Raw genomic sequence first — 21,706 nt, forward strand, 5'->3', positions numbered from 1 at the left:
ACCAATGAATTTTCCAAGTCCCTGGCAAAGGTCTAGTGTATAAATAAATCCAGTGTGCCATATTTCAAGCAGACTGCATAAAACATCTCGGCTGGAACGAGTTTAGCTAAATCGGTCGCGTCTAGACCTAAATCCAGACAGATCGAGCGAGCAAGGAGGATTTACGAGTGGCTAAGACGAATCGGATGGACATTGAATAAAACATAAGTCTCGCTGGTGGAGTGGTGGAGTCGTACCTAAGCGAGTTCGAATCCCACAGCTGTAAGTACAGCAAATGAGTTATTGATAAAGTTATCAATAACTCATTTTTAAGTTATGCAAAGAAATGACTTATTACGGAAAATGTCGTGAGGAAACTGACCGGATTTGAGTAAGTCAGGCTTTTATGCCGCCTGCCATTCGCAACCTTTGCATGGAATATAACCCATGCTAGACCATGGTTAGACATGTTCCCGAATGGGCAGGTTTCTTCGCGATGTGTTTTCTTGCTTGTTTGTTTGTTTGTAATATCTTTATGGCATAGAAATTTACACAGTAACAAGAAAATAGTAGGTACATAGTTATAAAAGAAACAAATCACTTGCAATGGCGGACTTATCCCATGAAAGGATCTCTTCCAGTCAACCGTCAGTCAGTTTGTTCCCTGTTATTACGTCTTTAACCCTTGCGGGGTAGACAGAGACAACATACATATATACCTAATCACGTCTATATCCCTTGCGGGGTAGACAGAGCCAACAGTCTTGTAAAGACGGATAGACCACGTTCAGCTATTTGGCTTTAAGATAGAATTGAGATTCAAATAGGTGACAGGTTGCTAGCCCATCGCCTAAAAGAAGAATCCCAAGTTTATAAGCCTACCCCTTAGTCGCCTTTTACGACATCCATGGGAAAGAGATGGAGTGGTCCTATTCTTTTTTCTATTGGTGCCGGGAACCACACGGCACGGCACACCACAGAGACAAGTCTTGAAAAAACTGAGAGGCTACGTTCAGCTACATGGCATCATGATGGTGCATCACACTTTAGTTTATTCGAGTGTCTTAACCATGCCTTAACTGATTTATTTGGCTACAAAAACCTAAAAAAAAAAGACTCTAACAGTGAACAAATACTACGTCCTGAGGAGAACGCACATTTAATAATCATCCACTAGATGTTTGCGTAAGAAATTTATTCGCAAAAACTATTCAAACCGGTTATCAAGTGCTACTGTCTCAAAATACGAATTCGAGGAAATTCTAAAACGGAATGTGGACTGAGATCTGACTGATGATGTTTTAAAAGATTTCGCCCGAACTCCGCTCCCGTGAGAAGAACTAAAACTCGCTAACTTATTACCGACACTATTAGGTAGGTACTACGTATAATCACGTCTACATCCCTTGCGGGGTAGACAGAGCCAACAGGCCTTGAAAATACTGATAGGCTACGTTTGGCTTAATGATAGAATTGAGATTCTAATAGTGACAGTTGCTAGCCCATCGCCTAATATACTATCCCTTAGTCGCATTTTACGACATCCATGGGAAAGAGACGGAGTGGTCCAATTCTTTTTTTTTAATTGCCGGGAACCACACGGTTCTATAAGGTAAAAGTTTCAATATTATAGGTCATTTCTTTCACTATAGCGCCCGCACCCTTTTCAATGGTGATAACTGAAAATCAGCGTTTTGCACTTCAGTTAGTGCAAAAATTCCGCTGAGTGATGACCTTTTCTACTTGCTGCAGCACGCAAATGCATCTCAACTGTGTTTTTTTTATAATGTTATGTTTATTTTTGTATTTTGTGTCTGTAGCAACAGAATAAACGTTTTTATCTATCTATCTATCTATCTATCTATCTATCTATTTCTCCCGCATCCTGATCTTTTCCCGGTAACGTTCCCTTGGATAGGAGCCCGGGGTCCCCTAAGTGAAATAATTACACAAAATGCCTGCTGTATTTAGTCCTTGATAATGTTGATCAATATACAATTGATAAGGAAATATAATCCCTAGGTGAAAGTATTAAATCGCTAAGGGCTGGGTATTTACCAGAACAATTTTACAAAAGTGCATACGCATAGTTATTAAACGGTTTTATTTAGCTCACCCCGTTTGTTTTATTCTTGGGTCAAATTTAGTAATTCAAATTTCACCCTCTTCCTGTCAACCGATTAATCTGAAATTTTGTATACACTTTGGATTTTGGTGACAATATAATTATGTTTATTCATTATCATTATAAATTCAAGATGGCCGCCGTTACAAAATGGCGGATAATTTAGGTTTCATTAATCCCATCAATATGGGTATCAAATGAAAGGGCTCAACAAGCAGAATACAATATACTATAAAAAATTGAAATCCAAGATGGCGGCCTCTACAAAATGGCGGATAACTTAGGTTTTATCAATCCCATCAACATGGGTATCAAATGAAAGGTCTCAACAAGTAGAATACAATTTACTATTCAAAATTAAAATCTAAGCAGTGGGATAAAATGTGAATTAAACAGAATGCGAAATAAAAACTAAAAACTAGAAAATAAAAATAGGTAAAAAAACTTTTTAAGTTAAACGGTTTTATGTTAAACATACATTGCAATGTTTAATATAAATGTACTAAAAACCAAAAAATAATAAAATAGATACAGTCGTGGGAATTATAAACATATGCATAGACTAGACTAAAATAAAACCGTGGGGCACGTCAATTGTCTACAAATTATAGACTTAATGTGCGATAGAAGAATCGTTTAATTCGTCGTTAGGCAGTTGGCCCGCAGACGGTGCGCAAATTACTTACTATTTTGCTGGCTAGCGAGGAATCGTTTCACTGCTCGTAGTTTGTCTTTAATCGACAAAACTTATGATAAAAGTACTACTCGCTCAACATTATGAAACCCTAAAACTCGCTTAATCGAGCTTGCTAACTTGTTTCCACATTCTAGCCCTACTTATCACACGTCCATCGTTGTCGGTTGAACAACTGCCTAATTTTAGTGTAACATTACAAAACAAACATTTTAATCAACGATTGTAGACAATTGACGTGCCCCACGGTTTTATTTTAGTCTAGTCTATGCATATGTTTATAATTCCCACGACTGTATCTATTTTATTATTTTTTGGTTTTTAGTACATTTATATTAAACATTGCAATGTATGTTTAACATAAAACCGTTTAACTTAAAAAGTTTTTTTGTGAAAAACATTATAATACTTCCATGCAAATTTCATAGTGATAACTTATAAATAAGTACGAGAGTCCGTCCATACGCTTCAGGGGTAAAATCGACGTTTTTTAGCTCGAAATTCTGAAGCAAATTCTACTGACTAAATTTAAAAATGGGTACAATTTAAGGGCTCACCAAAATAGCTTTTGTTTTCCAAATTTTAGTACCCAGTAAAATAAATTAACTCCATATAAATTAAAATCAATCTATATTTAGTTTCCCAAAGTAAAACGTATTAAGCTTCAAAATAAGTATACACACGTCAGAATAATCGTACGTTGTGTACAAATATTCTTTTTGATTGCCAAAATGGATAAATGCTCACCAAATATTGTTTCACTAAAACAGTAACATTGATACCAAAATGTACAGTTCAAATTTGCTTTATTGTAATCAAATTATGTAACCAAAATCCAAAATATATTATGGTCAAGCTAAGATTACAATTGTTTCCCTGTATTACTCACAGATCATAATTACATTTTTTACCCCGCAACCCGCCCCGCTGCCACCGGACAGGACAGTTGACTCTGTAGAGGCGTAAAGGATAGTCGTGTGGATATTTTTGCGGCGCAGCGCTCGCGCTTCCTTTGAGTTAAGATGTCCGATGAAGCTTTGGCGGGACCAAGTAATGTTGAAGCACCTCTACTTAATTCTGAATCCGATTCTGACCACGAAATTATTCAAACACAATCGAAAAGAAGACGCAAACAAGGAAGATCTTGGGTATTCGTCAAAAAAATTTCAAACGTTCAAGATGCCGAAAATTTTATAAAAAAACGAAAGCCTGTGGTCTTTTCAAAAAGTAATTATGTAACTGCATAAAAATATATAATTAAATGCATAATGCATTTATTATGTAACTTGTGTTTGGTGTAATCAATATTATATTGGGTATGAAAAAAATATTTGCGGTTGACTGTAATTTTTTCCCTCAGCATAGATAACTAAAATGAAAGTAATAAAATAAAATATTGGTAACATCTCCTTAGCGATAATTTACAAAATTTGGACTCAAATTGACTTTAAAGGTGTGGATTTATTTTTATAGAATGTAATAAAAAGCAAAATAGCTTTATTTCTAGAATATTTTGTGATACACAATTTGGTGAGCATTTATCCGTTATGGCAGGCACTTCGAATTTATTGGAAGTAATATAGGTGCATTTCTGGTAGGCGTTTAAACACAAGCCTTTAAAAATTAAAAAAAAAAATTCAAGACATTCAACTAACAATTTTTCTTGTTTTTTTATCAGGCTAATAATAATATATTTTATCCGCAAAATGTCAAAGGATAGCAGACGGTTCAGTGACTCGGAGGCTGCGGGACTGGTTTGCCGGGTGGGAGCTAAATATGGAACCCACCCCACGAGTATCATGCGAAAAAATCAACAATAGACTCGCGTTTTGTGAGAGAGAGCAAATATAGGCATACAGGGTGATTGCCACAGAACTAGGACTTGCTTATATTCAAAAAAATTTGAATGTCGAACAATCGACTTTTTTAAAGGAAACATTCGAATTATTCGAACTTAATTCGAATGATTCATAAAATTCAAAGTACGTTATAATAATCATGTTAGCGTTATCATATATAGAGTCTAATTTGAAAAGAAAAACTGAAAAAAAATAAAAAAAAAATTAAAAAGTAACTTGGAATGTATAACATGAACTGTGTTACTAACTTATTAATAACACACTTTACAAGCATTTTCCCAATCCAGTCCCCATACCATGAAACTGACGAGGGCGTTTTTAACGCGCAATTAATTAGATTAGTTTTTTTATTAATAGTTTACCACGCGATAATAATTATTAGGAATATAATAGATTAGGAATTGGAAATGGTTCTAGGATCACATTAATGCACCAAATTGAAAAAAAGAATATAAGAAAACAGAAGAATATACTATAATGACGGCCTTATCGTACACTAGCAACCCACCCCAGCTTGGCTTGGGTAGCATTTACACATAAAAACCTTCCTCTTCAATCACCATTTAAAAAGCATACATACAGACATACAGACAGACACTAGAAGCGGTATCACTTAACACTATAAAGTGAAAGGTAGTTATGAGATCTTAGAATATAAAAGGAGCCAAGGGGATGAGAAAGAAGGAATTCTTATAGTCTGTGGTAATTCATAGCTTAGGGACTCATAACAGATGGCAGGGTCTGATAACGGAGTTCTATCAATAGTTATCAAAATAAGAAAATTCCTTTGATAACCATGAAATGAAATCAACAGTGTCAGCCGTGTGGTTCCTGGCACCAATAGAAAAAAGGAAAGGACCACTCAATCTCTTTCCTATGGATGTCGTAAAAGGCGACTAAGGGATAGGCTTACAAACTTGGGATTCTTTTTTAAGGCATTGGGCTAGCAACCTGTCACTATTTGAATCTAAATTCTATCATTAAGTCAAATAGCTGAGCGTGTCTTTTCAAGACTGTTGGCTCTGCCTACCCCACAAGGGATATAGACGTGACCATATGTATATTAAAATCATCATCTCAGCTGGACAAAACCCTAATTAAAAGGTGTATTTTTGAGAATATGTAACTGAAAACAATCTACACTTCTTCCTTCAACCTTACATACTTAAAAGATTTTTTAACTATTCTAGTGGGTACACATAGTTGTAATCAGAGGAGTTGATTATACATATAATTCTTTATTTATTTTTTATGAAGGAAGGTAGCTATTTATTTATTTATTTATTAAGGTACACCAACAGTATTTACTTACTACATTCTTAACAAAGATACACAATTATAAGTCCCAAAGTAAACACAAATAACAGGTATACACAACATTTACCCAAGATATCAAATGACTAACACATTTAAAAGTATGATGCTTGAGTTGTGATTAACAATCCCTGATATGTTTGAGCAACTTCTGTTTAAAGACGTTAAGGCTATCGCCAAATATGTCCAATTGATAAATAATAATTATTTGATTAAAGAGACATACAGGAAATAAATATGTAAAAATGTGATATGAAGGAGTGATCTTAAGAATATACTACAAGTTCAAAAACAGCAACAACATCAACATACAGCTACTGTAACAATTTAATTTATAACAAATGACAAAATATGTACCAACTTTATTTTTAAATAAACTTGGTGAAAAGCATAAGCATTTAGTTTCTTTCGGTGTAGGTAGGTACCTAGTAATTATTTAGCAAAGAAGTTTTTTATAATTGTATGACTGTGCATGTTTATTTAAAACTTGTTAAAATATTTTTTTTTAATTCTGAAGGTAACTTACTTATCACCATACTTAAATTTGTAAAAGCTAACAATTTTAACTGGTTTTTAATAATTATTTGGCTATCGTCAGGAACACGACTTCCAAGTGGATCCCATAAAATCAGTTTTTTGATGAGGCAGAGAAAAAAAACAAACCGGTATTGTTTATATAACAAAAATCCTACCTACTACTGCATTAATTCTGAAAAAAATACCAATATTTAGTTCATATATAAAAGAGAACATTAAAAACTTACATACCTTTAAAGACATTTTACAATTCAGTCGGTCGTGGTCTCACAGGTGGTAAATTTCAGTCATTGTTAATCAAATCAATTAAAATTTCGCACTCCACCGCCACTTCTACTGAAATTTAATATTATTTACACTATAACACGGCATTTAAAAAGTCCTGCATCACCTTATGTATTATAAAAAAATGTCAAATAATTATTATGAAACAAAATCGTGTTAATAGTGAGTGTACGCTACGCAGTCGATCGAAATATTATTTTCGTCTTGAGACAATCTCACAAACAAACCGCGCACCGGCGCAATTCTGACGCGAATAAAAATTTATTTCTCGGCGCGTGTGGCGCCTATTGGCTGTTCAGATGACATTAGCAATTACGGTGTTACCAGTAATAAAAAAAATGTTCGCCATTTCAAACATTTATTTTAATGTAGCTAAACTTCATTACACATATGACAATAGCATGTTTGAAGGAAGAATAATCCTATCCAAAACTTCATTTAATTTTACTGTAATGATTTTTGTAAAAAGCAAAAGTAAAAACCAGCTACCGCCATCTCCCGGTGCATTTAAATACTAAGTAACCCTTGGAAGTATTTACTGTTCCATGGATAAACAAATTTATGAACCACAGAAAATACGAGTCACAAATTCAATGGATTCACAGCATTATACTTAATACTATAAAACAAACTCTTATTCATCATCTCCTGTCTCAATCTCTAATCGTTTGCCTTCGTTCGAGAGCAGCTGCATTTTGACCGCCTGGATGGCTTTTCGGTTGTCAGAGTAGGTATTTGAATGGGAGCCTGTTAAATGTGAGCGCAGTTCTTTAGCCAAATTGGTGCCAAAGGAGCAAGAGTCACATTTGTAGAGACAAAGGTCGGGGTGACGTCGCCGACAGTGCTTCTTGAGGTTTTCCTGGAAGCAAAAAGGGGAAAATGTCAATTTAAAATCAGATTAAGGATTTAACAATTTGATAATGGATATTTCCAATTCGATAATGGTGCCGATTATGGAATTCCTAGAAAAAAAATTAAGTTAAGGGTACTACAATATTTTATAAACAGACCAATCTTAACCGAAAATTGAAATTAGAGAATTCTTTTCCACTTTTTACGCGAAGTACATGGCTTTTCATGACTGAATCCTTGCAGAGTTTGAGACTACTAGCACCATCTACTAGTTTTCAAAGAAAGTTGTGAAACATAATAATTTGCTGCAATATAGAGTGCTATTATATATAACGTCCCTCTATTAATATAGATTTATTAACTCTTATCAACAATTTATTAATTAAAAATTGGATGGACATTAACCTGACACCTGCAAGTAAAATCACAATGAGGGCAAGCATATGGCTTAATTCCTTCATGGCATGTCAGATGTCGCTTTAGATGGCTCGACTGGTTAGTCTTGAAGTCACAATATGGACAATCATGTCGTTTGCCAATATCTCCATGAGCTTGCCTATGTCTGTAAAAAAAAACATTGTTGATGTTATTACATTTAGGCGAAGCGATCAAAATTTGTAATAATTTCTAAAAATATATTCGAAATAAAACTAGCGCCATCTAATAAAATAGATAGCAAATAAATAGCGCCCTCAACAACTGACATGCTCAACTAAAAGTTATTACTAAATAGTACGTACAATCAATTCTAGGTGGCGCTCAAACATATTTCTTCAGTGAAATTAAGTTACTAGTTGTTGTTTATGGGCGCTAGTCTAGTTATATCTCCATCTTTAAAAGGAGGGTTTAATAATAAAATAACCTGGCAAGCTGTGCTGGAGAAGCAGCTACATATTCGCACTGATCGTGTGGACATCTTCTGTCGGCATCACTACACGAATGTCGATTCAAAGCAGTCCTGAAATGTTTAATTTTAAACTTTCGTTAGGATAAGTAGACATTTGTTTCAATAAGTCATGATTCTTCTGGGCTTCTGCGTACAACATTTCATTCAAACTATACTTGAATCAGAGATTCATAATAAAAAAAACCGTAAGAAATCTTTCGGTTCGATAATGTAGGTAGGTAGGTATTTATTAATTTGTAGTTCAAAAATTTAATAATGGCTGAAATTGTTTGCATATATTTTCGTACGTATTCTATTAATCAAACAATAATTTAAGTCATAAATGAAATTTTGGTGCCAATAATATATTTGTATATATTTTAGGTTTTACACGATAAACGAATGACCAAGCATCGGCGAGTCCATTGTAACATTCCACGTGAAAATATCGAATTCTTGGCACTGTCCGGTCAGTCGTTAGACAAACTGCACTACGGGTACATACATACATAAAATCATGCCTCTTTCCCGGAGGGGTAGGCAGAGACTACATCTTTCCACTTGCCACGATCTATGCATACTTCCTTCGCTTCATCCACATTCATAACTCTCTTCATGCAAGCTCAGCGGTTTCGGGTACTCTTGACCTGACCCTTTACCAGGACGTCCTTAATTTGATCAAGATACGTTCTATCGTCTAGGCTATTTTGGAGGACTTGGAGGAATACTTACCAGAGGAACTATTAAAAGTCTGATATTTACCAAGCCATTATCCGAAGGCATCAAAGTTTAAAGCGCATTAGAAGCCGCGACTGCATTAATGCAAGTGGAGCTATAACCGCTGAGATACGGCCCAAGTTGGATCGTCATACGATTGTTTCAGTTCTAAGACATCGTCACAGAAAGAAGGTCTATGTGGCTTGAAGCTTCTCATTCTAAATGACTTGAGTGAGATCATGAGCCTATGAATTGGTATATTAAAACTCAGTAATCTCACGAGCCATATCAAATTTCGGTCAGTATAAGGTCTTATCATACATATTATCATGTCTATATCCCATGTGGGGTCTCCTCCTCCTCCTCCTCAAGGCGTTAACGTAGTTAAGATTGTTGAATCTTAACTACTTTAACGCCTTAATATTACGTCCTATCTATTGTTAGTCGCGTCGGTAGTTAGGTCATCTAGACTTAGACCATCGCCTTCAAAATTTAGGGCCATTAGAAGCGTTAACTGGACGAATTAAGTGCATTAATGCAAGTCGTCGCAATAACAGTAAGATACGACACAAGTTGCGTCGTCAGCGGTGGCTTCCAGACTATTGTTGCTAACTTCATACATTTGATTCTGAATGCGGTTTGGTTGGGTATTTCATGGACATTGCACAGAATCAGACTTCTGCATCCGCTCGCGAGTTTGCATTGCTCAAAGGCAAAGTCCAAAGCCGAGGTTTGTCTCAACTGGGAGCCCCTTGCGCGCTTTTGCCGAAAAGGCTGTTAGGAGGAGCGTCAAGCCCTCGCCTAAAAACGTCCCGCTGTAATAGTAAATGCCCCTCAGGCAAACTATGTTCAAAAAAAAAAAAGAATCAGACTACAATATAGATAATGCTACCTCAGAGCTATGCTATGCTAAGAGATCCGAATAAGGAAGCTTGATACATCATGGTTTTTCCTCCGTTCGTTTTGAAAGCGTTAAATTCTGTTCCTTGAAGGGGAAGCTGGTCTTAAAGGGGTTAAGTGTTTAGGTAGTTTATAGCTTGTGCCTTTTTGACATATATAACTTAAATTTAATTTAATGAAATGAAAAATGCCGTGAAAAAGTGATTGCGAAGGCAAATTTTTTGAAAAAAATATTATTGATTTTGATGTTTATTTGGACAGATTCAAATCCTACAGCAGCGAATACCTACCAATTTCTCTTTTCTGAGTTATATAATAAGTTAGTAACCGATCTTCTCACGGTGAGGAAAATCATCGTTCGGGAAATTAAACTTCTAAGCTACTGGATATGTAACTGTATGGGTAACACAATTAAAACGGGGAGTTACATACATACATACATGTAGTCACGTCTATATCCCTTACGGGGTAGACAGAGCCAATAGTCCCGAAAAGACTAATTGGCCACGTTCAGCTTCTCGGCTTAATGATGGAATTGAGATCCAAATAGTGACAGGTTGCTAGCCCATCGCCTTAAAAAAAGGATCGCAATTTTATAAGCCTATCCCTTAGTTGCCTTTTGCGACATCCTTGGGAAAGAGATGGAGTGGTCCTATTCTTTTTTGTATTGGTGCCGGGAACCACACGGCAGTCCGTGTAAAAACCTGACTTACCAAATCCAGGATCACAGACGGATCCTAGGCACCTCTACAGAGAGGTGAGGATACAATAAAAATACATACATACATAAAATCACGCCTCTTTCCCGGAGGGGTAGGCAGAGACTACCTCTTTCCACTTGCCACGATACTTACGCATACTTCCTTCGAAGGCCAATTTTGTTTCAAAATAATAATATTGATTTTGATGTTGATTTGGACAGATTCAAATCGTTCGTACAATAAAAATCACTTCATAATATTATGAAGTTCCCTTATTTTCTATTAGATTTTGTTTCTGTTTGAAAGAAGATTTTCTGAGGAAGGTTTATATCTATAAATGCTACCCGTACGAAGCCGGGGCGTTTCGCTAGTATTCGTATAAAGAGCAATCATAAATTTCCTGCAAATGTTAGCAGTGAAAATCGAAATCCTACCAAACTAAATTTACTTTTGAGTGCGCGAGAGTATATCATCACTCACTCCCAGATTGTTTTACGTCCTCCTAATCCCGCCATATTTATAGCGACATCTATCGTATAAATAACAAACAAACCGCCATTTAGCACCATCAAATCAAATGGCACATCAACTGCAAATCCCAGATACATTACCTCGCAACACGTGCCCACAATAAAATGCAAAGATCTACTAATATTTTGATCTGAGGCTCAAAATACCGTGCATCCGTTGGTATTTATCGTTGTCGAGTATAAAAACGTCGTCAGGCACGGCCAGACGAGAGCACAATCAAAGCGGGAGCATGTCGAATTACAAATGTTTCCTGATATTTGTGAAGGAGTCATATGACGGGTGACACGCTCGCATCCGCCGCCGCTGCGTTTTATCGCGAATTGATGTCGCCGCGTCACCACCGCCTGCTTTATTTTTAATGTACGAGCGTGTCACGCTTCCGACAGCCATTACAATATCAGTTTGAGCACCCAACACGCAAATAAACCACTCACCTGTTAGTGAACCTTTCTGAACATTTATCGCACTTCCATTCATTAGTCGGCTTCACTTTTTCGTCAATCTTCTTTGCAGCGCCATGTTCAGTTTTACAATGGTTGGCTAGACTGGATTGTCGGGTGAAGTTGGCATTGCATGTACCACAGGAATATGGTCGTTCGGAAGTATGTTGTCTCAAATGGTGACGCAATGATGCCTTTCTGAATACTTTAGGACACACGGGGCATTCGTATTTATGGATGACTTTTTCCTTGTCGCCCAGTTTCCGAATTTCAGTTATGGGTTTTGAATGAAGAACTTCGTGGAAGCAGCATTCGGCTTGGGAGTCGGTGGTGAAGAGACATTGGCTGCAGCTCCACAGCTGTGATGATGAGCTGGACGGAGTGTCACGTCGGAACTGACACGCGTTGCTTCGTACGTGACGCGTTACTTCTTGAGATAGTACGAATGCCATGCCACATTTAGGACACCTGAAAAAAAATTGTTGGGTTTTTAATAGTTTTAATCATTAAATTAAATTTAATGAAACCAAATAAACCTCATTTTGAATAATTGGATGAAAACAAATTAAAAACTTACTTCTTTTTAATGTTAGGGTGTATACTTCGAATATGTTCTTTAAGCTGAATAACATTCTCCAGTATCATTTCATCTGGACAGTATGGGCATTTTTTGCTTAAATCCAAAGGTACTCCCTTTTCTTTTAATTTCTCTTTACTCCTTATTCTATGTTCCGAAGTTTGTCTATGACGCGTCGATTCTTCAGAGGAGCTGAACGTTTTTTCACACACCAAACAAAACCAAGCCTTCTGTTGATGTTTCGATTTCAAGTGAGCTGCTAAAGTTAGTGATGTTTTAAATTTAGCTTTACAAAATCGACATACGTGAATCTCCTGATATTCATCTGTTGCCGTGAATGCTGGCACATGACCAGTACTCCGACAATGCTGCTTCATTTCCATATTGTAACGGAATTCCAGACAACAAGTCTCACACTTCAAGATTGTTTTCTTCCTAATAATTATAGGCATAGATCTGTTAATGACAGCTACAACTTCACTATGTTCAGATCCGGACATGTGTTGCAGCATTCCTCCAGAGTCATCACACTCGAATTTACAGAATGAACACCAAAACCTTCCATCGGTATTAGCCATTTTTTCATCGTGCTCTTTAGAAAACCAATGCTGCATAAAACTTGAAAGCCAGTTAGTATAAAACTTGCAAGGACTGCACTGGAAAGGAGTTTGGTGAACTATAGCGGTCATATTGTCTAAAATTGATTGCTGATATTCTGTACTCTTCGTATCCGTTGCTTTACGGAAATGATAGTGCGATATCAAATGCTTCCCCATTAGGTGTTGCCTTACACGCGTCTTGCAACCATAGCATTGCACAAAAAATGGTTTCCTCTTTCGTTTCTTTTTCTCTATCTTAACAGTTAATTTTGTGTTTGAGGCACGTTTTTTCTTTTTCTGCAACTGTGAATATACTTTATCATTCAAAAACCTCGAAGGCCGCGTAGACCTTTTGTCAGTGGCCCTCATAGGCTGTAAATGTCCAGAGAATTCAAGTTCATGTTCAGGAAGAACTTTTCTCATATGTAAACTTGACATCAAATGTTTTTCATAAATGGCTCTTGAGCCCAATCGTCTGTTGCAAGGTCCACACCAATACTGAACTGACCCTTTTGTCTGTATTGTCGTTTGCATAATTTGTGTTTTGTCTTGACCAGGCACCCATTTTCCTTTAGTATGACCAGGGGGCGGTGCATCATAATCTTCCTCGCGGTCATTAGCTATAAAGGACTTCCATTTCCCCCCCGAGATTTCTTGCTCATCTCTTATATCCCATTCTTCATTTTCTGGAGAGGCAGGACGCCATTTTCCTCCAGTATAATTAATGGGAGGTTTCCACTTCTCTCCACCCACATTATTTTCTTCTTCATCTTCGTCTTCTGAGACTTCAGAATCGTCAAAATCATCATCACCCTTGTAATCATTGTAACTTGCAATATTGTAGGAAGACGTCGGAATCTCTTTTTTGGCTGTACCACTGATGCTTGCAACAGCATTAATCAATTTTGTCTGATTGTCCTCATTGATGCCAATTTTCAGACTATGACCGCCGATCCAATCTCCGCCTCTCAAATTGTGGTCTAAGGGGCTCATGCGCGGCAGTCCCCGGGAAGTTGAAGCCTCAGCTAGAGTGGTTTTTGTATCAATCACAGCTTTTGAAATTGGTATCGGTGGTGTAAACCTTGCTGAAGAAGTCTTTTTCGCGCTACTTTGTAACTCTAGGGATTGGAAGAAAACATCGCTACTGGGTTCCAACGAGTCAATCGGAATATCTGTTTTGGAGGTTTCATTTTTGGACATCTTCCCACATCGCTGCTTCCGATGCTTCACGTATTCATCAAGGCCTACGATTGTTGCATTGCATTTGATACAGAGATGAGTGTCATCGTCGTCATCGTCTCGCGGGGACAGCATCTGGTAAATGAAAATATATTTAACATGGTTTGTACTGTCTGGAGCATACGTTCACATACATATAATCACGTCTATTTCTCTTGCGGGGTAGACGGAGCCAACAGTCTTAAAAAGATAAATAGGCCACGTTCAGCTGCTTGGCTTAATGATAGAATTGAGATTCAAATAGTGACAGGTTGCTTGCCTGTCGCCTAAAAGAAGAATCCCATATTTATAAGCCTATCCCTTAGTCGCCTTTTACGACATACATGGGAAAGAGATGGATTGGTCCTATTCTTTTTCCTATTGGTGCCGGAAACCACACGGCACTGTTTGGAACTGTAGAAAAATATATAGTAAGAGGCTTTATTGCTATTTCTTTATTATTCAGATTTTGTTTGTTATGTTAATAATCATACAAACGACAAACAGTTTGATTAGTCTATTAGAGCGATAGACAAGATTAGAAAACTTATTACATGCGAAATAATAAAAAGTACTTAACCAATGACTCTTAAAACCAAAGTGGTTACTGCCAAAGCCGTTGACCGTGAATTTAAAGGTGAATATTGTGTAGTTAACCGTCCGGGGTGAGTTGGTGACATCTCTGGTCCGCACAAGTCGCTAATCGCGTGGTGCTCGGATATTAGCGGTGACGTCCCGCCGTCAGAACTGGGGCAATAAATACGGTGATTCAAATGCGAATTATTTAGCTGCCTGGATGTTTCGTGATGATCGATAATGTATGCAACTCACTACGGGCCTCATTATTGCGGAACTTTCCTGTTGCGGCGAATTTGCATTAAACGATCTATCACTCGATTAATGCAGTTGAAGAATTCCTTTGTTTTGCATAATGCGGCGCAGTGACTTAGTTATAGATTTAGAGGCTTGTTGGATAATTGTTTTAAGGAATTGTTTATAAGGTAGGTGTTCTGGAGGCTTTTGGCAAGTGAGGTTGCAACCGGGACTGATACCGACTCTCTGCCAGGATGATAATTATGAAGATCTGTAGATAGTAAAATTGGAATGGGCAGATATTTTAACCAGTGATCCGTTTACGCCTGTCATATAGAAATATAGTTAAATAATCAATGTCGTCAGTTTCTATAACAACGACAAATAATGACAATATCAGATAATTCGATCAGGTCAAAGTGCAATTCTAAATTGAAAATTATTTTTTAAAATTCCCCTTTATTGACTTATACAATCTTCCTTGGCTTCTAACTTAACAAATATGTCATCTTTAATTTTAAATTCACAACAAAACCGCCAACAATAGAAAATCGATGCGTCAAACCGACGACGTGCGAAGAACAACAAAGCGGCGAAAGACGTTGAGGAATAATTAAAAAGTTCCACGAACGGTGTAATGATAATGACATTAATGACACCCCGGTGACAGCCGCGGCTATTTGTCAGCTGTCATTTGTCACCACGCGTCACACAATGGTGTCAGGCGGCGCGGGGCAGATTGACGCGCGTCGCGTTGGGCGCCAAATGATGTTTGTCGATATGAACTCGACCGGTTGGAAAATTTTCATGAGATGTAAAGTTTATGAATTTTAAAGAACCAGAAAAAAATGGAATGCTCTTTATGACTTTTTTTACGTTTACAGGTAGCAGCAAAATTAGAAAGTATTCACTTGCTTTTTACTTCAATGTGGCAGTGTTTCCAAATGTTATTCTACTAACTTGTGCCCATTGGGGTGACATTGTGAACGTAAGACTAAATACACCACCAACATTATAACGTGGAAACCTCCCAACAAACATTTAGGCGACGATTAGAGCTTATTTTGTTACTTAGTGGGCTACAAAGGCATTACAGTAGCAACACTTATGACTATTGGCGATAAAGTGGCGTACCAAGTAACGTATATCACTTCTACTTATAATACAGAGTTACAAGCGCGACAATTAGGCGAGCTTAAAGGTTATGGATGTATTATGGCAAATCTTAACACTGTTGTACATGCACAGCATTTTGTGTTATAGCTTTAAGTGAATCTTAGAACTCTAAGATCTAAATTAGAATAAGAATTAGCTACTACCTCCAAAAGTGCTATGCAGGTGATAATAAACTCTTTACAAGAACCTAAAGTTGCACAATAGCGTTAATAAGCGCTACCAGCCTTACAATAGTGTTTATTTAATCTTATATAGAACCAAATGCTTGAAGTTATACAAAACTCTCTTGCATTACCTTAAGTCAAATAGGAGTATAATTTTTCGCTATAACAGATCCTATAGCGTCTATTGTTACTTTTTTGTGACTAAAGGTAAAGTAATAGCGCTTAAGGTCACTACTGTATTTCTTATATTGACTACTTGTTTTTGACAATGGCGTCGCAACCAAAATAAACAAAAATTGTTGTAAATACGTGGAAAAGTTTTCAGTAAATAGACAACATACATCGGGCGCTCGAATTATTTGCCAATAAATATGTAACATATTCACAGTGTACTTCCCTTCGCAGCAAAAATATGCTTCCTTTCGCACCATACAACATCACTTTTTTTTGTTTAATATAAAAATCATTAGTCTAAACTTATAGCCATTGAAAATAAAATTATTTATTATTAGAACACAAAATTAGTTTAATTATCTTGAATAGCGTTCAGACCGTTACAAAACACCTATTTACCTCCCTTTTAGCGCTTGAAAATATAATTAACGCCTTTGTATCTCTACTGTACCGCTTAAGGAGTCAGTTGACGCTTATTTACCCCTCTTGTATCGCGAAGAGATCCTGTTACCGCTATAATAACTTTCTTATAGCACTAATTGTACCTCTTAGCCAATTACCATAACTCTTGTATACCGTCATTATACAACCTTAAGTAATATAAAAATTGTGCCCAATTCGGGGGTAAAGTAGGGTTAGAGCGCGCTCTAACACTAATTTGTTACACCCATAAACCACTTTAGAATCTAGTTAGCGCTTTTATAGACTTATTATAAATCTTACTTTAGCGCCTAATTGTTACTTGGGCAGCTAACTTGCCACGCACACTCTTTTCGCATTGTTCAAATTTCACGCTGATAATTATAATAAGCTCCTCAATTCAACGTCAGATATAGATTTGAAGCTGAGATATGGCCAAATGATCGTTGCCGTTAGCTTTGCAAAGCTAATAACGAAAGTGCTGAGCCAGCTTTATTTGGGTCACGGACGCAATAATGGAAATCTTTGATTCCTATCTTCGATACCGCGACAGAGTCGTGTATTTATGAGCTAAATTATCCGCTCGCTAATAACGGTCTCATTTCGAAAATTCTGGAAAACGCGGTTGTAAATCAGGTAGTGTGTTGCCAACTTAGCGCTTTCGGCGCTAAATCTAGCCCTTTTTGACCATTAACGAGCCTTAAATTCGAAACTTAGCACAGTGACAATTTTCTAGTTATCTCACGCTTTTATTATAATAGTTGATAATTCATGATTTTAGGCAGTTTCTAGGGTAATTTGAGGTAAAAATGGCGAAAGGATCAATCAATTGATCAAGAGTATCCGAAACCGACGCATGAACTTGTAAATGTGGATGAAGCGAAAGAAGTACGCAGAAGCAATACTCGTGGCAAGTAGGAAGATGCAGTCTCTGCCTTTCCCTCCAAGAAAGGGGCGTGATTTTATGTACCTTTTTTATTTTATTTACTTGTTAATATCATCAATGTATTATACTAAAGATGTCTAGTGTTTATTTTTTTTACAATCTTGCGCTTTTTTTTAAATCAAATCTAGCGCCTTTTCATCCAAGTAGTTGGCAACAAATCAGATGGTGTGATCGGGCAGGTGAGAGGCACATTATTAATGGCCGTTCGGTTCGCACCCGTGTTCTGACCCGGCTGTATTGTCACGTCATGTAGTGACAACCGCCGCAAATCATACCTTAGTCTGCATTTACGCTGAAACAATGATATATGTCTCTTGTTCTCTGCCGTGTGGTACCCGGCACCAATACAAAAAAGAATAGGATCACTCCATCTCTTTCCCATGTATGTCGTAAAAGGCGACTAAGGGATAGGTTTACAAACTTGAGATTCTTTTTTAGGCGATGGGCTAGCAACCTGTCACTATTTGAATCTCAATTCTATCGTTAAACCAAATAGCTGACCGCGGCCATTCTGTCTTTTCAAGACTGTTGGCTCTGTCTACCCCGCTAGGGATATAGACGTGACCATTATGTATGTATGTTCTCTAAAACTTATTAAGTCATCACTTGTCTTTGGCGTGTTGATTCGTTGTATTAATATTTCTCTTTGTAATGTCTTCGTGCCGTGTGGTACCCGGCACCAATAAAAGAAAATAGGACCACTCCATCTCTTTCCCATGGATGTCGTAAAAGGCGACTAAGGGATAGGCTTACAAACTTGGGATTCTTTTTTAGGCGACAGGCTAGCTGTTGGCTCTGTCTACCCCGTAAGGGATATAGACATGATGATATGTATGTATGTATGTAATGTCTTCACCTTCCGCCAGAAGCGAGCTAAGCAACCAAAGTAAAGTACTTAATTGGACTTAAATCTATCACAGAGTGTGCCGGGTGGTTCCCGGCACTATAGCAAACGACCACTTTATCTCTTTTCTTTAATGTCCTAAATGACAACTAAGGGATATGCTAATAAACTGCCGTGCTGCAAATACCGTGTGGTTCCCGTCACTACTAAGGTATGGGGATATATATATATAAACTTGGGATTTTCCTTTTAGGCGATGGGCTACCAACCTGTCACCATTAGAATCTCAATTCTTTTATACATACAGCTGGACGTGGCCTTTCAGTCTTTGTGAGACTGTTGGCTCTGTCTTACCCGTAAGAGATAAAGACCCTGAAGCCTGAAACCTTAATCTTATTAATCATATAGTTTATTTAAAAAATTCTGCACTGAAACATTAATGAAAGTCAATATCTTAAGTATATAGTTTCCACGAGACTTTTTCAAGACCTAAGTGCTAAAGAGTAGGACAAAAGCAACAGTGTGGAACATTTGAATGGTGCGGGGGGGTGGGGGGGAGCGCCGATCGATGCCGGCGCCGTTATTCGGGCGACAGCCTTTGACGACGTCGCGGGAGTCTTCCACTTGGGGCTAATAGGTTTGGTCCAGCACTGAAACCAGGGTATAGTATACTTGTCGATTAGATTTGAGAACTATCGTAAGACTTCCTCTTGGCTTTTTTCCCATTTGTAAACCTAGGTACAGTAACTACACCTTGCTATTAGATTTGAGAACTATCATGAGTTTTCCCCTTGGCTTTTTTCCCGGTTGCATCCTCACTACTCTGGAGAGGAGTGGGCCTTTGACACTGGACCCTGCATAAGGTGACTGAGCCCTGAAACCTAGATTGATAGATAAATACTTCTATTTTTTGCCAAAAAAAATGCTCATCAGGTTAAACAACTTTTGTTAAGACGTCATTTCAATATTTCCTTTAGTTTAGCTGAGTTGTTATGCCTAATGTATTATAATCAATATGTTGGCCAGGCATAAGAGCTATACAACAAAAAAAGTTTCATTCAAATCAATTCAGTAGTTCCGGAGATAAGCGTGTTCAAACAAACATATAATCATACAAACAGACAGACTTTTTTTTCAAATTCATTCTCGGTTACTATTTTTATATCTTTATAAATTATTTTTTGGAAAATATACTGAATGTACAGACAATAATTTTTTACTGTTTTATTTTATGTATTGATGAAATATAAAAATAAATTTATCCTAAACTTATGTTAAGGTAATGTATATTATATTTTTGAGGCCCGTTACGTACGATTATGGAGTAGGTAAAGCTTCTGTAGTCTGACCCCCGAAACTTTGTAGGTAAATCTAACCTAGCCTGGATAAAATATTTGCCTGAATGTGTAGGTTTCCTTGCGATGTTTTCATTCACCGTAAAAGCTACAGTTAGCATTTAAAATAAGTAAATGTTCGTTATTGAGAAAAGAGTCATTGGTACATGGTCGCGATGAGATTCAACTCCGTACTCCAAAAACGAGTACGCTTTTTTAAAATATACATACATATAGTCACGTCTAAATTCCTTACGGGGTAGACAGAGCCAATAGTCCCGAAAAGACTGAATGGCCACGTTCAGCTGCTCGATTAATGATGGAATTGAGATCCAAATAGTAAAAGGTTGCTAGCCCGTCGCCTAAAAAAAGGATCGCAATTTTATAAGCCTATCTCTTATTCGCCTTTTACGACATCCATGGGAAAGAGATGGAGTGGTCCTATTCTTTTTTGTATAAAATATATCACAACTCAAATGTCGAAAAAATTAATGTAAAAAAAATTAATCGAGGGGCGAAAGCAGAGGTGCACAGCGGAGTACACCCGGTCAGCTCCTGGACGTGTGACTGACGGACTGCACACAATCGCAGGTCTCACTCGCACCTTACTGCTACATTTTTTAGGGTTCACTAAATGTCAAGTGAAATGTATGTAGCATTGTTGAGACCTAACTGAAGATGGGCATGCTGTTAGATAGACTTTCAAGAGTGAACTAGCTAAAGATGGGCATGCTGTTAGATAGACTTTCAAGAGTGAAGTAGGTTCGGTAAATATATATACATATAGTCACATCTATATCCCTTGCGGGGTGGACGGAGCCAACAGCCTTGAAAAGCCTGAACGGCCTCGTTCAGCTGTTGGCTATATCATGCCTACAAATATGTCTTATCATCATCAACAAATGACGTAACTAGATCACAATGACGTCATTGTTCAAGCAACTTTCAAGAAGTAATGATTTATTCGACTGAATTTTGAAAATCCTATTCTATTCTATTCTAATTCCACCTTCAAGCCATACAGCTGAACTTGGCTTCTGACCGTAAGCTCTATCTACCCCGTAAGTGATAAATACGTGACTATATGTATGTATGTATAAAACAGATAATTCCAAGTAGTAATAATCGATGCCCATAAGTTAAACAAGGATCAAACAATCAAGCATATACCATCTCAAGCGAGACTTTTTACCGGCCGTATAAATCAGCCGGCACGCCTTCGTCTAATGAAAATTATAATTGATTCCCACCCAGGCTAGGTCTTTCGGCGGTCGTAATGCAACCTCAGTGTACTGGTAGCGGGTAATGACTACATAATCGAAATAATTCTGATTAGGACGAGGGACTTGATCAAGTTTTGTTGAGCGCGTTGCAGCCTTAGGCAAATTCATGGGATATTGATCGTTGAAAGCCTACTTACTAAAGTCTATCTTTGGTTGTAATGATTCTGTATATACTTACAAAAATACAAAGCGAAATAAATACATACATACATACATATGACCACGTCTATATCCCTTGCGGGGTCGACAGAGCCAACAGTCTTGAAAAGACTGATAGGTCAAGTTCAGCTATGGCTTGATAGGCTTACAAACTTGGGATTCATTTTAAGGCGATGGGT

The 21,706-nt window shown here is 37.3% G+C and overlaps 2 protein-coding genes across 4 annotated transcripts in view; both read right to left on the reverse strand.

The window, feature by feature from the left end:
• LOC106137649 (ankyrin repeat domain-containing protein 29) overlaps positions 1 to 6,878 on the reverse strand; it is a 53,238-nt gene extending 46,360 nt beyond the window's left edge. Inside the window, exon 1 of the mRNA XM_013338513.2 lies at positions 6,740 to 6,878. Within this exon, the coding sequence (XP_013193967.1) occupies positions 6,740 to 6,751 (12 nt within the window). The 5' untranslated portion in view covers positions 6,752 to 6,878. The remainder of the gene's footprint in view (positions 1 to 6,739) is intronic.
• The window catches only part of LOC106138718 (zinc finger protein Xfin), a 32,447-nt gene continuing 17,480 nt past the window's right edge, over positions 6,740 to 21,706 (reverse strand). For 2 of the 3 annotated variants that reach the window (XM_060944502.1, XM_013339984.2), the window contains exons 2-6: positions 12,398 to 14,310; positions 11,815 to 12,288; positions 8,508 to 8,603; positions 8,051 to 8,207; positions 6,740 to 7,652 (exon numbers count right to left, since the gene is read on the reverse strand). In XM_060944502.1, coding sequence (XP_060800485.1) covers positions 7,428 to 7,652; positions 8,051 to 8,207; positions 8,508 to 8,603; positions 11,815 to 12,288; positions 12,398 to 14,310 — 2,865 coding nt within the window. In that variant the 3' untranslated portion in view covers positions 6,740 to 7,427. Of the gene's footprint in view, positions 7,653 to 8,050; positions 8,208 to 8,507; positions 8,604 to 11,814; positions 12,289 to 12,397; positions 14,311 to 14,794; positions 14,962 to 21,706 lie in introns of all 3 variants that reach the window. The other variant, XM_060944501.1, reaches the window with a different exon arrangement.

The sequence above is a fragment of the Amyelois transitella genome, chromosome 5 (assembly GCF_032362555.1).
Source record: "Amyelois transitella isolate CPQ chromosome 5, ilAmyTran1.1, whole genome shotgun sequence".
Classification (NCBI taxonomy): domain Eukaryota; kingdom Metazoa; phylum Arthropoda; class Insecta; order Lepidoptera; family Pyralidae; genus Amyelois; species Amyelois transitella.